At 48.5% G+C, this 13420-nt stretch overlaps 1 protein-coding gene across 1 annotated transcript in view; it reads left to right on the top strand.

The window, feature by feature from the left end:
- TELO2 (telomere maintenance 2) overlaps positions 1-13420 on the top strand; it is a 659928-nt gene that overhangs the window by 644343 nt on the left and 2165 nt on the right. Inside the window, exon 20 of the mRNA XM_078662940.1 lies at positions 1603-1718. Coding sequence (XP_078519066.1) covers positions 1603-1718 — 116 coding nt within the window. The remainder of the gene's footprint in view (positions 1-1602; positions 1719-13420) is intronic.

Genomic DNA, 13420 nt, shown 5'->3' with positions numbered 1-13420 from the left:
ACAATGTGATCTATATTTTGATATATAAACTATAGTGAACTTTTTAAATTTTGTTTAGATGTTTTATAAAAAAATACATTTGGCATTATCTTTGGTATTTAGCAGTTAATATTTTAACTGAAACTATTCATAATCACATACAATTAGAAGTGTAACACGTTACAAATATTGCACTACATTCATCTTGTCCAGATTTCTAGATTATGTCTCTCCACCAGATATGACTGCAACAGACCGAGTCAGATCTCCAATGGGGTGAAAACATGCCCCCACCATTTCTTATACTTCAGTGACCCATCTAGCTTTCCCTTTCAGTGTGCTCTTACTGGAACAAATGTATTGGAGAACAAGAGGCCAATGTTTTGTAAGTGTTGGTAACTCCCAAACTACACCTCAGTATGATCAGTAGTCATGTTGTGCATAGAAAGGTATGTCCTTCCTGTTTGAGGAAACCTGCACATTTTCTCTGTGCTCTCTTGCAATATATATAACAAGAATTGGCCCAGTTGTATGCTGAACACTTCCCATAGATTATGAAAACCTCCAATGGCTCCATTCTGAACTATCTCCCTACCAGCCTCTGTCCCATTTTCTGCAACTGTATCCCTTCCTTAGTAGGAAACTAAGAAATGTAATAGGAAAAGCAGCAGCAGAAGAGTAACCTGCTGTCAGTCTGTAGTTGCTTATATTCACTGTCTGGCGTTTTCATCGGGGGAAATTTGTGGTTTGTGTACTAAAGTACACAGTTGTATCTGTGCAGCACTGGTTTGACCTGTGTATAGAACTCCGCTTTGTTGAAGGAAAATGGCTAATTGGATGCGCATATCCCATACCGTCCAACTAGTTGTGCACATACGTGTTTGTTGTAAACCCTTTAGAGAGAATTGGGAGTAGAGCAGTGTTGAAGCTCTGCGTCTGACATAAGGTTTCCATTCTCCATGATGACTTGGCTTTGAAGTGCCACCCTAATGAAATTGTCACACACCACAAATCTGTTGTATTACATATTTTAAAAAAAACCTATATTATTGGTGATGCCAAACCATGATGTGTTGAACACTTGGGCAATGTCATGACAAATGGGAATCCGGATTGACTCTTAGCTTTGGGGATGACGGTTCATTTACACCAGGTAGTAGCCAGGGCTATTACGGGTTACATATACAATTGACATGTGCATTGTAGTACAACATCAGTTTCCTTTGACAAGCTCCCTGCCATGCACCCTATATGCATATAAGGCATGTGCACAAATTACACAATTAGCACTTATGAAATTAGTGGTGTGCTTCACAAATCAAATTGATACATTTTCTTAGTTTGCATGCATGTCTGTGACACATTAGCAAGGTCAACTCAAGTATACACGTTGTGAGCAAATCCAGAGCATGATCTGCACCTCACATTGTCCTGAAAGTTCACTGTCCCCCACATTGTTTATGGTGTTAATTGATTAAGATAATATTAAATAATTCATCAAACTAGTAACCTATTCTTTTCAGCCAGGGCTGAAGCTATCCTAAGTGGTACTGGGCCAAGCTTATTGTGCAGTTATTAATCCAAACCTATACACAATCATATTTGCTACACCTTTTCCACCAGGTTTGTGCGCCAGGGCCTCCTGTTCTGTGTATCATCCACACTCCTCAGCGTCCCGAAGGAACGTCTGCTGGGAGACATGACCGATGAGCTGTTGGAGGCGCAGTACTGGCTGGCAGGTAAGACCAGATTTTTCAGTGATAAATAAATTAATTAATGTCAAGTCCTCCATTATTAGAAAGAGCTATTAGCAATGAAGAGCATATTGCATAAAGCAATGTGCATCACTCCATTTTCTCTGTTGCTGGGACCCAAGCACAGCTCTATCAATGCTGTTCATCACTCCGTTTGCTCTGTTGCTGGGACCCAAGCTCATCTCTATCAATGTACCACAATCCTGACCTGCAGCAAAGCACTCTGCCAACTACACATATCCACTGACAAATCTAGATTGTAACACTTTTGGTACTAATACTTGTAAACTGGTGTTGGGACTCATGTGTAACAATTCAACGATCATGCACATCAGGTGTGGGAAAGGGGCAGTCCATATTGGCAACAGTTGAGATACTTTTTGATGAGAGAAGTGCAGTATTTCCTACTAAATTGGAAGAGTGAGAGAGGAGTCTGAAATATGAAGGAGTTTTGTTCCAGATTATAGGTACTTAAGGTTGTCTCGTTTTTGTTCCTTTCTTCTATTTCTTTAATTTCTATCTATTGATGTCATAGCTACATATGTTTATCTACTGAGATTGTTAGTATATTGGTCAGGTAGACTGGGCCCTGGTGGTTACTGCCTTGTAGACGACAAAGGTCTTTCAAGGTGAGAGTGAGGAGGTCATATTTTCACTATAAGAGGCAAGAGTTGCATGCTGTATGTCCTTCAGTGGGGTCAGTATGGAGCTGGGAACTCCAGTGCGTTGCACTGTGCACTATCTCATTTAGAAAGGACAAGGACATCTAGTTCAGGAAGGTACATTTTAATCCTCTGTCGATTGCTGTTGTGGATATGCACGGTTGAATAAAGAACATCTTGCCTGCAAATAAGAGGTTCGCTTCTCCTTCTTCGCCGCCGAGGCTTTGGTGGAAGTGGTCGGAGTACTTGTTTTGATATATATATATATATATATATATATATATATATATATATATATATATACACACACACACACACACAGTTGTAAACTTAAAATCAGAGTTTGTGAATAGTTTGTGAATAGCAAAAAATAGTGAACTTACACAGTGAATCAATCAATCAATCAATCAATCAGGTCATTTATAGAGCGCACTACTCACCCGTAGGGTCTCAAGGCGCTGGGTTGGGGGGGGGTGCCGTTACTGCTCGAACAGCCAGGTCTTGAGCTTCTTCCTGAAGGAGAGGTGGTCTTGGGTCAGGCGCAGGTCGGTTGGGAGTGAGTTCCAGGTCTTGGCGGCCAGGTAGGAGAAGGACCTTCCTCCTGTTGTCGCTCTTCGGATGCGGGGGACGGCGGCGAGGGCGTGGCTGGTTGATCTGAGGAGGCGCTTGGGAGTGTAGAAGTTGATCCGGTTGTTGAGGTAGCTCGGGCCTTGGTCGTGTAGGGCTTTGTGAGCGTGGGTGAGGAGACGGAAGGTGATTCTCTTGTTGACCGGGAGCCAATGCAGATCTCTCAGGTGTCCGGAGATGTGGCTGCGTCGGGGGATGTCGAGGATGAGTCTGGCCGAGGCGTTCTGGATCCGCTGGAGTCTCTTCTGGAGCTTGGCGGTGGTTCCGGCGTAGAGGGCGTTGCCGTAGTCCAGTCGGCTGGTGACGAGGGCCTGGGTGACCGTCTTCCTCGTCTCGGTGGGGATCCACCGGAAGATCTTACGTAGCATGCGCAGGATGTTGAAGCAAGACGAGGAGACGGCGTTTACTTGTCTGGTCATGGAGAGGGAGGAGTCCAGGATGAAGCCCAGGTTGCGTGCGTGGTCCGTAGGTTTGGGTGCGGTGCCCAGGGCGGGGGGCCACCAGGAGTCGTCCCAGGCGGAGGGTGAGGATCCCAGGATGAGGACCTCCGTCTTGTCCGAGTTCAGTTTCAGGCGGCTGGTCGTCATCCATTCGGCTACATCTCTCATCCCTTCGTGCAGGTTGGCTCTGGCGGTGGCGGGGTCGTTGGTCAGGGAGAGGATCAGCTGGGTGTCGTCGGCGTAGGTGATTATGTTGAGGTTGTGTTGGCGTGCGATGGCCGCGAGGGGGCTCATGTAGACGTTGAAGAGGGTGGGGCTCAGTGAGGATCCTTGAGGGACGCCGCAGATGACTTTGGTGGCCTCTGACTTGTACGGTGGTAGGCGGACTCTCTGTGTTCTTCCGTCGAGGAAGGAGGTGATCCATTCCAGTGCCTTGTCCTGGATTCCGATGTTGCCGAGGCGCTGTACTAGGGTGCGGTGGCAGACAGTGTCGAAAGCCGCGGAGAGGTCCAGGAGGATGAGGGCCGCTGTTTCTCCGTTGTCCATCAGAGTTCGTATGTCATCGGTGGCAGCGATGAGGGCGGTCTCGGTGCTGTGGTTCGCTCGGAAGCCAGACTGTGAGGGGTCGAGGGATCCATTCGTCTCGAGGAAGGCGGCCAGCTGTTTGTTGACGGTCTTCTCGATGACTTTGGCCGGGAACGGGAGGAGCGAGATGGGACGGTAGTTCTTGAGGTCGGTGGGGTCTGCTGTGGGTTTCTTGAGAAGAGCGCTGAGTTCGGCGTGCTTCCAGCTCTCAGGGAAGGTGGCGGTGTCGAAGGAGGTGTTGATGATGTCCCGCAGGTGGGGTGCGATGACAACGTCGGCCTTGTTGAAGACGTGGTGAGGGCAGGGGTCAGTCGGAGATCCGGAATGGATGGAGTTCATTGTGCGGATGGTGTCTTCGGTGCTGATCGGAGTCCAGGTGCGGAGGGTGGTGGTGGGTGGCGTTGTTGCGGTTGTGGCTTGCGTTGGTTGGTTGCTGAAGCTGTTGTGTATGTCCGCGATCTTGTTGTGGAAGTAGGACGCGAGGGAGTTGCAGAGGTCTTGCGACGGGGTGATGTCATTGTTTCCGGCGTTGGGGTTGGAGAGCTCTTTCACGATGTTGAAGAGTTCCTTGCTGTTGTGTGCGTTGTTGTCCAGCCGGTCCTTGTATGTATTTTTCTTGGTGGCCCGGATCAGTTGGTGGTGTTTCCGGGTGGCGAGCTTGAGGGTGGTCATGTTGTCCGTAGTTGGTTCCCTTCTCCAGACTTTCTCGAGGGCTCGACAGTTCTTCTTGGAGTTCTTGAGTTCGTCGGTGAACCATGGTGTTTTCCTGCTGCAGGGTCTGCTGGGTGGGGTTCTCAGAGGGGCCAGTTCATCCGCGCCGTTGTTGATCCACTTCGTGAGGTTGTCGGCGGCCTGGCTGGGGTTCGCTGAGCTGGCGGGGGGGTGCTGGCTCAGGGAGGCGGTGAGCTGGTCGGCTGTGATCTTGTTCCAGCTTCTTCGGGCAACCTGTTGCTGGTGGTGGTGGATCGTCGTTCTTTTGAAGCTGAAGTGGACGCAGCTGTGGTCCGTCCAGTGGAGTCCTGTTGCGTGGCTGAAGGTGACGTCTTTGCTGGATGAGAAGACGGCGTCGAGTGTGTGTCCGGCGAGGTGGGTGGGGGTGGTCACCAGTTGCTTGAGTCCGAGGTTGGCGAGGTTGTCGAGCAGGCTGATGGTGTTGCGGTCGCTGTTGTTCTCCAGGTGGAAGTTGAGGTCCCCCAGGAGGATGTAGTCGGCGGAGGGGAGGGCATGCGGGCTGACGAAGTCGGCGATGTCCTCGCTGAATCGTGTGCGTGGACCCGGGGGTCGGTAGATCAGGGTGCCTCTGAGGGTGGTCTTCGGGTTGGTGTGGATCTGGAAGTGCAGGTGTTCAGCGGTGGTTAGGGTGTCGTCGGTGTTGGTCGTGATGCGGATGGTGTCTCTGTGGATGATGGCAATGCCTCCTCCCGTCAGGTTGGCGGTGCGGTCCCTCCGGATGATCTTGTAGCCCTCCGGGATGGCGATGGTGATGTCCGGGGCTGAGGAGGCGTTCATCCAGGTCTCGGTGAGGAAGGCGACGTCAGGGGCGGTGGTGTCGAGGAGGTTCCAGAGTTCTACGGCGTGTCTGTGGACGGAGCGGGTGTTGAGCAGGATGCACTTGAGGTGGTTGCTGCTGATGTTCGGCTTGGCGAGTGCTGGTGCAGGATGAGTCCGGATGCAGGTGAACTTGCAGGCGTGGCAGCTGAAGGGTCCGTGGGTGTGCTTCGGGGCGGCGCGATGACATCCTGGGATGCGGCCGGTGTTGAGTGCGATGAGATCGGCGGCGTTGTAGGTTCGTCGGGTCGGCTTCCGTCGATGGGGGCCAGGGGTCCTGGCGCTGGTCGCGATCCGGTCGCGGACGGGCGCAGACGGGCTTACCTTTGGCACGCCTTCGGCGCACAATCGGCGCGCCCGCTGCGCGTCAACGCTGCGCGTTCGCACGGTCGCCATTTAAGGCGAAGTGCGCGGGTGGGCGGAGCAGCTGGGAGGCGGGAGCGGGGAGGGAACAGAAGGAAAAAAGGGGCGGGGTCGGCGGTGGTGGCGGGAAGCGGGGGTGGGCGAGGAAGGCGGGAAACACGAAGGAGAACGGGCAGAGACTACGGAGGAAACAAGCACAAATGGCAAACAAGACACGCTTAACACGGGCAAAAAACTACGAAATACAGGCACAAATGATGGTCAAAAAAAGACTTAACACGGGCAAAAACAATGAAGGAAAAACAGGCACAAATGATATTCAAAACAGAACAGAGCAACGACAGCGGGGTCAGCCGGCAGCGAGGCAGGCAGCGAGGCAGAGGGCACAGCAAAAGGGGCACACGCAGCAGCTGGTGGCCGTGCGGCGCGGGGGTGTCCCACAAGTGGGTCACACTCACCTGTGTCGCACGGTCGCCATTTAAGGCCAAGTGCGCGGGTGGGCGGAGCAGCTGGGAGGCGGGAGCGGGGAGGGAACAGAAGGAAAAAAGGGGCGGGGTCGGCGGTGGTGGCGGGAAGCGGGGGGCGGCGAGGAAGGCGGGAAACACGAAGGAGAACGGGCAGAGACTACGGAGGAAACAAGCACAAATGGCAAACAAGACACGCTTAACACGGGCAAAAAACTACGAAATACAGGCACAAATGATGGTCAAAAAAAGACTTAACACGGGCAAAAACAATGAAGGAAAAACAGGCACAAATGATATTCAAAACAGAACAGAGCAACGACAGCGGGGTCAGCCGGCAGCGAGGCAGGCAGGCAGGGAGACACCCTGTGTCTCCCTGATGTCACGTGAACATACAGCCAAACGTTTTGAGTCTGGCACTTATTCTACAGAAAAAAGTCTTGTTCTTGTGGATGAAAGCATATGAATAAAAAAGTGTCCTTACACGCGAGCGCACATGTGGATGGAACCATCACCATCCTTTTACCGCACCCGCCAGAAGAGTGCAGCAGCGCCATGATGGTAACGAGCGAGCAGAGCCCCTGCATACACGCTGAGCACCGCCAAGCAGCCTCAAGGTAGGAGCCGACTAGGGCAAGCATCCAGCTTGCTAGTCTGACGGGCATACATCCGTCTGCTACTCCGATATCGTGAGGTCGCTTGGTTGGCGAGGGGAGACCACTCGTCCGCCTCGATCCACACATGGGGCGCCAAGACTAAACAGGACTACCAGTCCCAGCAGGCACTGGGACATTTGGACTGCCCATCAGGGGCGTGCCATGATCAGTATCAGGGCTGGTACCTGCATTCCCATCATCAGTTCGCCAAATCCTCTGAAGAGAAGGCGGGAGCCTTCGAAACGCGTCAGGAATTCCACGGCGAAATGGGATTGAATCACTTTCTCTTGAGCTCCTCAGCTATTCAAGCACGCTGTGGCAAGAAAAGCGAGTTCAAGTTTCTCCCCGCGAGTGTGACCGTGTCCTTACACGCGAGCGCACATATATATATATATATACACACACACACACAGTTGTAAACTTAAAATCAGAGTTTGTGAATAGCAAAAAATAGTGAACTTACACAGTGAATCACACCCTGTGTCTCCCTGATGTCACGTGAACATACAGCCAAACGTTTTGAGTCTGGCACTTATTCTACAGAAAAAAGTCTTGTTCTTGTGGATGTAAGCATATGAATAAAAAAGCTGTTATCACCTGCAAGTGAACCCGGTAAGGAGAGTAGACATAGAGAATTGGTTCTTTTATCAGTGCAGTTGAATGTTGCTACTCTTACTTACTGGTTTTCGGTCTCCACCTCGGATACCCACAGTGTAGTGTTGTCTGCTGGATTTACCTGTGCCCAAAATTCAGATCTGGTGTTTTCTTTTTTTGGTTTATATATTCTTTTATTGGTTATGAAATAGACATCATTTATGCATTAGATATATCAAATGTATAGACATATATTTTGGTACAGTGAGTAAGCAGATAATGAGCATCTAAGGTGCCATGCGTAAGTCCAGTGAATGAGATGGCTTATACATCATTTAGGTTGCCTTGATCTGTTTTGGGATGGGTGGGAGAGATAGAACAACGTGGAGATAGGAAGGTTGCTTATTTGGTGCCAGTGTTGTTCGTCCATTCACCTTGTGGTAAGTAAGGGTTAGTGGGGCTGGAGAGGCTACTTTAGTAGCTGGGAAACCTAGAAACTTGTCATCTGTAGGCAAGGTGTTTTGACCTATGGCTCCTGGGATTTAATATAAGGTTCCCCAAATGTCTTTGAATTTTTGTGGTTTGTAGTTCAATTTGTAGACCACACGCTCATAGGATGATATATCTTCCATGGTCGTCTATTCTTCCAACGTCTGGGCTATGATCATTTCCAGTGTTGTAGTATACATAGTTTCGCCACTGTGAGTGATGTGTCCAGCCACCGCTTCTTGAGGTTGGTTATACCGTCCATGTCTTGAAGATCATGCAGTTGCGCCAACTCCACAGAAGATGGAATTTGAAGGTCTGTGGTGTAATGCAATGTTTGCTACAGTGTCTCCCAGTACAGTTGGATTACCTGGCATGACCAAAGAATATGGACTGTATCTCCTCTGGTGAGGCCACATCGCCAGTATTGAGCATTGATCAGCTGTATTCTTAGGCAGAATGTTGCTATTTCAGAAAGAGCATGAGCTGGATAGTTTAAATAATGTCCTTATGAATAATTCATATATATTTGGGAACTTTTTGTCAGAGTTAGGTTATATATACTGTAGAGACCTAGTTTTGGTTTGATGTAGTCGGGAACCTAGGGAGAACCACAAGTGTGAAAGGTTTCTGCATTTTAGCATAGGCAGAAAAACTTAGAGTTTGAGGCATTTGAGCTGTAGATCATTTGCTGTGCATAGAGTGCCATCTAGTGTTGGGTCCGGATCTTTTCGCTTTGTTTCTCTTCGAAGAAGTCTTTTCCAGTCATGAGGTAGGTGACTCCTCCTTTCAGTGATAGTGCAAATGGACATCGACTCCATTGTTAGATTGTTTTTTTTCGAGATTGGGTTTGGATGTGAATTGTTGCGCTCCGGTTCGACACCGCTTTTCGGGCACCCTTCGAAGCGCAATCCACTACCCTCTGCGGTATTGTTTATCGATCGTGTTTCCCATTCTCTGTGTATCTTTTACACTCGAAAACCTTTGATCAGAAGATTCGTGGAAGGCCGTTGGGCCTACACACGCCGGGGTCGGTAGCAGTCGATGGAACGGACTCCATTCAAGTTCTGTCCAGGGTGTCGCACTAAGTTTCCGTGCACCGACCTGCACAAAGTATGCAGCCTTTGCCTATCCCCGGAACACGACGAGTAGGACTGCGACACGTGTCGGTCGTTTCGATCGAAGACGACGCTCCGTGACCGTCGGGCTCGACATTACGAAATGTACCAGCAAATTGGCTACGTGCCGGATCTCCTCGGAGACGAGTCTGAACAAGAAGAATCAGAAGCGCAGGAAGCCGAAATGGAGGAGCAACACATCTCTGTGTCTGAAGCCGACTCCGATGCTGAGGACCGGACAACAGTTCGTGAGTAAAGAGACTTCCCTTCTGTACCATCTCCCCCATAAAAAGGCTCCGGTCCCTCCTCTGCCTTCGGGCCAAGGTCGGCACTGAGAAAAGGTTTCGAGCACCCCGCTTCGAGTTCGGTGCTGAAACATAAACAACAGCCTTCCGGCTCGGGCTCTACTCGTCCCCACGCCGGTGCTGACCCGAAACCTTCGGTGTCGAAATCCAAACACCTTCTGGTTTCAGTGCCACCGGTGCATAAGGCTAAATCTTCGGAGCAGAAAACTTCGGAGCCCAAAATTTCGTCACCAAAACCGGTGTTTATAGAAATTACTTAGACTAGAGAGCCTTGGACCGATATTCCATCTTCGGACCTGAAAGAGAAGGAGATTGTGATTCATCCAGAAACTGAATGTGGTTCTGTCGGGTACAGAGTTGATTCCTGGTATACTGAATAATAACCAATAAAATTCAGTATACCATAAATCAACTCTGTACCCGACAGAATCACATTCTCCACATTTTTGTACACCCAGGATCTGAGGGGCAATGGGTCACCCCATTATACTAGATGTATCATCCAAAAACTGGACATATTCATGCCAAGCTTCCTGAGAAGAGGAAAATGGGCTAACAAGAAGACTACCACATTCCTCTAAAAAGGAAAAATGTGGGTACTAACCCTTCTCCACTGCACATTCCACCTTCTTCACCCATTGATCCAAATTTACTCATTACACCTACACATTCTCCTCCACCACCATCACCTGACCCACAGGATGATGGGGATATAGATGACTACACACCACAGGATACTGACCCTTGGGATAATTATAATGCTGACCCTCAACCAGATAATGACCTATGTCCATCCAGACCTTCTCCTCCAGATGATAACATTGGATGTATTGAGCTTGTTAACAGAGCTGCACAATATCATGGAGTAGAGCTTCATAAAGAGACTTTAGAGGAGGATTTTTTGTTTTAAACACTGAGTTCATCTCAAAGGGCTACACAAACATTATCAATATTAAAGGGTATGCTTAAACATACTGATGACATCTTTAAAGACCCTGTAAGAGCTAGAATCATCACTCCCAGGGTAGAAAAAAGTACAAATCTGCACCTAATGATCCTGTATATATCAAAGGCCAGTTACCCTTGGACTCTCTGGTAGTTTTGAAAGCTCATAAAATTGCAAATTCGTGAACAACAGGTGAAGCCCCTCCTCCTGATAAGGAGTTCAAATTAATTGAAGCTTCGGGCAAAAGGGTAGCATCACAAGCAGCCAGTCATTGGTGCATTGCCAATGCTCAAGCACTATTGGAAAGGTATGATAGAGCTCCTTATGATGAGCTTGAAAAGCTCATTCAATTTCTTCCTGATGAGCATAAGTCTAGAGCTAGTGCCCTTATTCAAGAGGGTAAATTAATAACTAATACCTCTATCAGGTGTGCTCTAAATCAGGCCTACAGAGCAGCTCGGGCCGTAAACAGTAGTGTACTGCTCCGTAGACATGCTTGGTTAAGAATTTCTGGATTCAAGCCTGAGGTGCAAGCCTCTATTCTTAATCAACCCTTTGATAAAGAACATCTCTTTGGTCCAGCTGTCGATACATCACTAGAAAAGATGAAAAAGGATACTGAAGTTGCTAAGTCCATGGGGGCCTTACAATCACCTTCCAACAGAGGATCCTTTCATCGCTCATTTTATAGGGGCGGCTCCAAAAATGTGTCTGAAGGCAATCCCTCCTCCTCTTACAAGGGCAACAATCAGTCCCCCTCTTCAAGAGGTTATTTTAGAGATGGATATAGAGGAAACAACGGCAGAGGAAGAGGCAGAGGTAAATCAACACGCACTTCCCCTGCAAATACCAAACAGTGACTTCGTTTCCATACCTCCCGACCATTCCACTCCTGTCACAGGACGTCTTTTTCAATTTCTACCCATTTGGAATATGATTACCGCAGATAAATGGGTTCTACAAATTATCCAATCTGGTTATTGCCTGGAGCTTACAAGCACTCCACCGAACATTCCGTCAAGGTCATACCTCCTGTCACAAGAACATCTCACCCTTATAAAGCAAGAGGTTCTTCTCTCTTTGTTGCAGAAAGGTGCAATAGAACCAGTCCCTTTACCATTCCAGGGAGCTGGGGTCTACTCCCTCTACTTTCTAATTCCCAAAACGGACGGCTCTCTCAGGCCTATATTAGACCTCAGAGAACTAAATCTATACATTCAGTCGGACCATTTTCATATGATAACACTCCAACAAGTGCTTTCTCTTCTTCAGCAAGGCGACTTTGTCTCCACTCCGGATTTAAAGGTCGTTTACTTTCATATTGCATTACACTCTGTGCACCGCAAATACCTCAGGTTTGTGGTAGCAGGTCAGCACTATCAATTCACAGTCCTCCCATTCGGAGTAACAATCGCACCCAGGGTTTTCACAAAATGCTTGGCAGTAGTCGCAGTTCATCTAAGAAGACAACATATTCATGCCTTCCCATACTTAGACGACTGGTTCATAAAGGCCAGCTCGCACAACAGCTGTCTATGCCACACACAATAAACTGTGCAATTGCTCCACGAGATAGGATTCACAGTAAACCTGTCCTAATCCCATCTCCAACCATCCATGTCTCAAGCATATCTAGGAGCTACTATAGACGCATAAATCTCTAGCATACCCAACTCCCGCCAGAGTCCGGAGTATACAAACCCTGATGTCTCAGTTTCAGCCTCAACACTCCTTACCTGCTTGAGTCTTCATGCAGTTACTGGGAATGATGGCGCCTTGCATTTTTATAGTCTCCTATGCAAGACTTCAAATGCGTCACGTCAGTGGAACCAAGCTCACGGTCAGTTGTCAGATCTAGTGTTGGTAAACGGACGCACCCATCGTTCTCTGCAGTGGTGGAACACACAAAACCTTTTAAAAGGGCAGCCCTTCAGCGACCGGGTTCCACAGATAGTCCTGACAGCAGAGGCATCACTGATAGGTTGGGGAGGGCATCTCCAAACCCACACAATTCAAGGCATTTGGAGCTTGCACAGAAACAGTTTCATATAAATCATCTAGAGCTGCTAGCGATTTTTCTGGCACTGAAAGCATTTCAAGTTCAGCTAGTATGCAAAACCATCCTAATTCGTACAGACAACATGACAGCCATGTACTACATACAAAAACAGGGAGGGACGCACTCTCTCCAGGTGTCACAGCTAGCACAGACCATCTGGAAATGGGCCATACATCACAAAATATGTCTCCTAGCAGAACATCTTCCAGAAGTAAACACTCAGATGGCAGAATTGCTCAGTCGTCAGACACTGCAAATCCACAAATGGGAAATCACACTCTCAAGTTCTCTCATTCTTCCAAAGGTGGGGCTTCCCACACATAGACCTGTTCGCCACCCATCTAAACGCAAAATGCCCAAACTTCTCATCCAGGTATCTACACCCATTGTCCAAAGGCAATGCACTGTGGATGAATGGGTCAAGGATATTTGCTTACGCTTTTCCGCCTCTCCCAATCATTCCATTAGTGGTTCGGAAACTCAAACAAGCGTCCCTGACACTAATCTTAGTCGCTCCCACATGGGCACGTCAACCTTGGTTCACAACCTTATTGGAATTCTCAGTAGTTCCTCACCAAAAACGACGTCTTATTCCCAATCTTCTCACACAGAGACATGGAGACAAAGGACATCCAGACCCCAGTCAACTCAATCTGGCGATCTGGCTCCTGAAGTCTTAGAGTTTGATTATCTTAATCTACTGCCAGACTGCATGAATATTATCAAAGAGGCTAGATGTCCTACCACAAGAGCCTGCTATGCAGCAAAGTGGAAGCGGTTTCTGATATACTGTAATAACAACCACATCAACCCGCTTCATGCTTCTGTACAAAA

The sequence above is a fragment of the Lissotriton helveticus genome, chromosome 10, assembly GCF_964261635.1.
Source record: "Lissotriton helveticus chromosome 10, aLisHel1.1, whole genome shotgun sequence".
Classification (NCBI taxonomy): Eukaryota; Metazoa; Chordata; class Amphibia; order Caudata; family Salamandridae; genus Lissotriton; species Lissotriton helveticus.
This window is presented reverse-complemented; position numbering and strand designations above follow the sequence as displayed.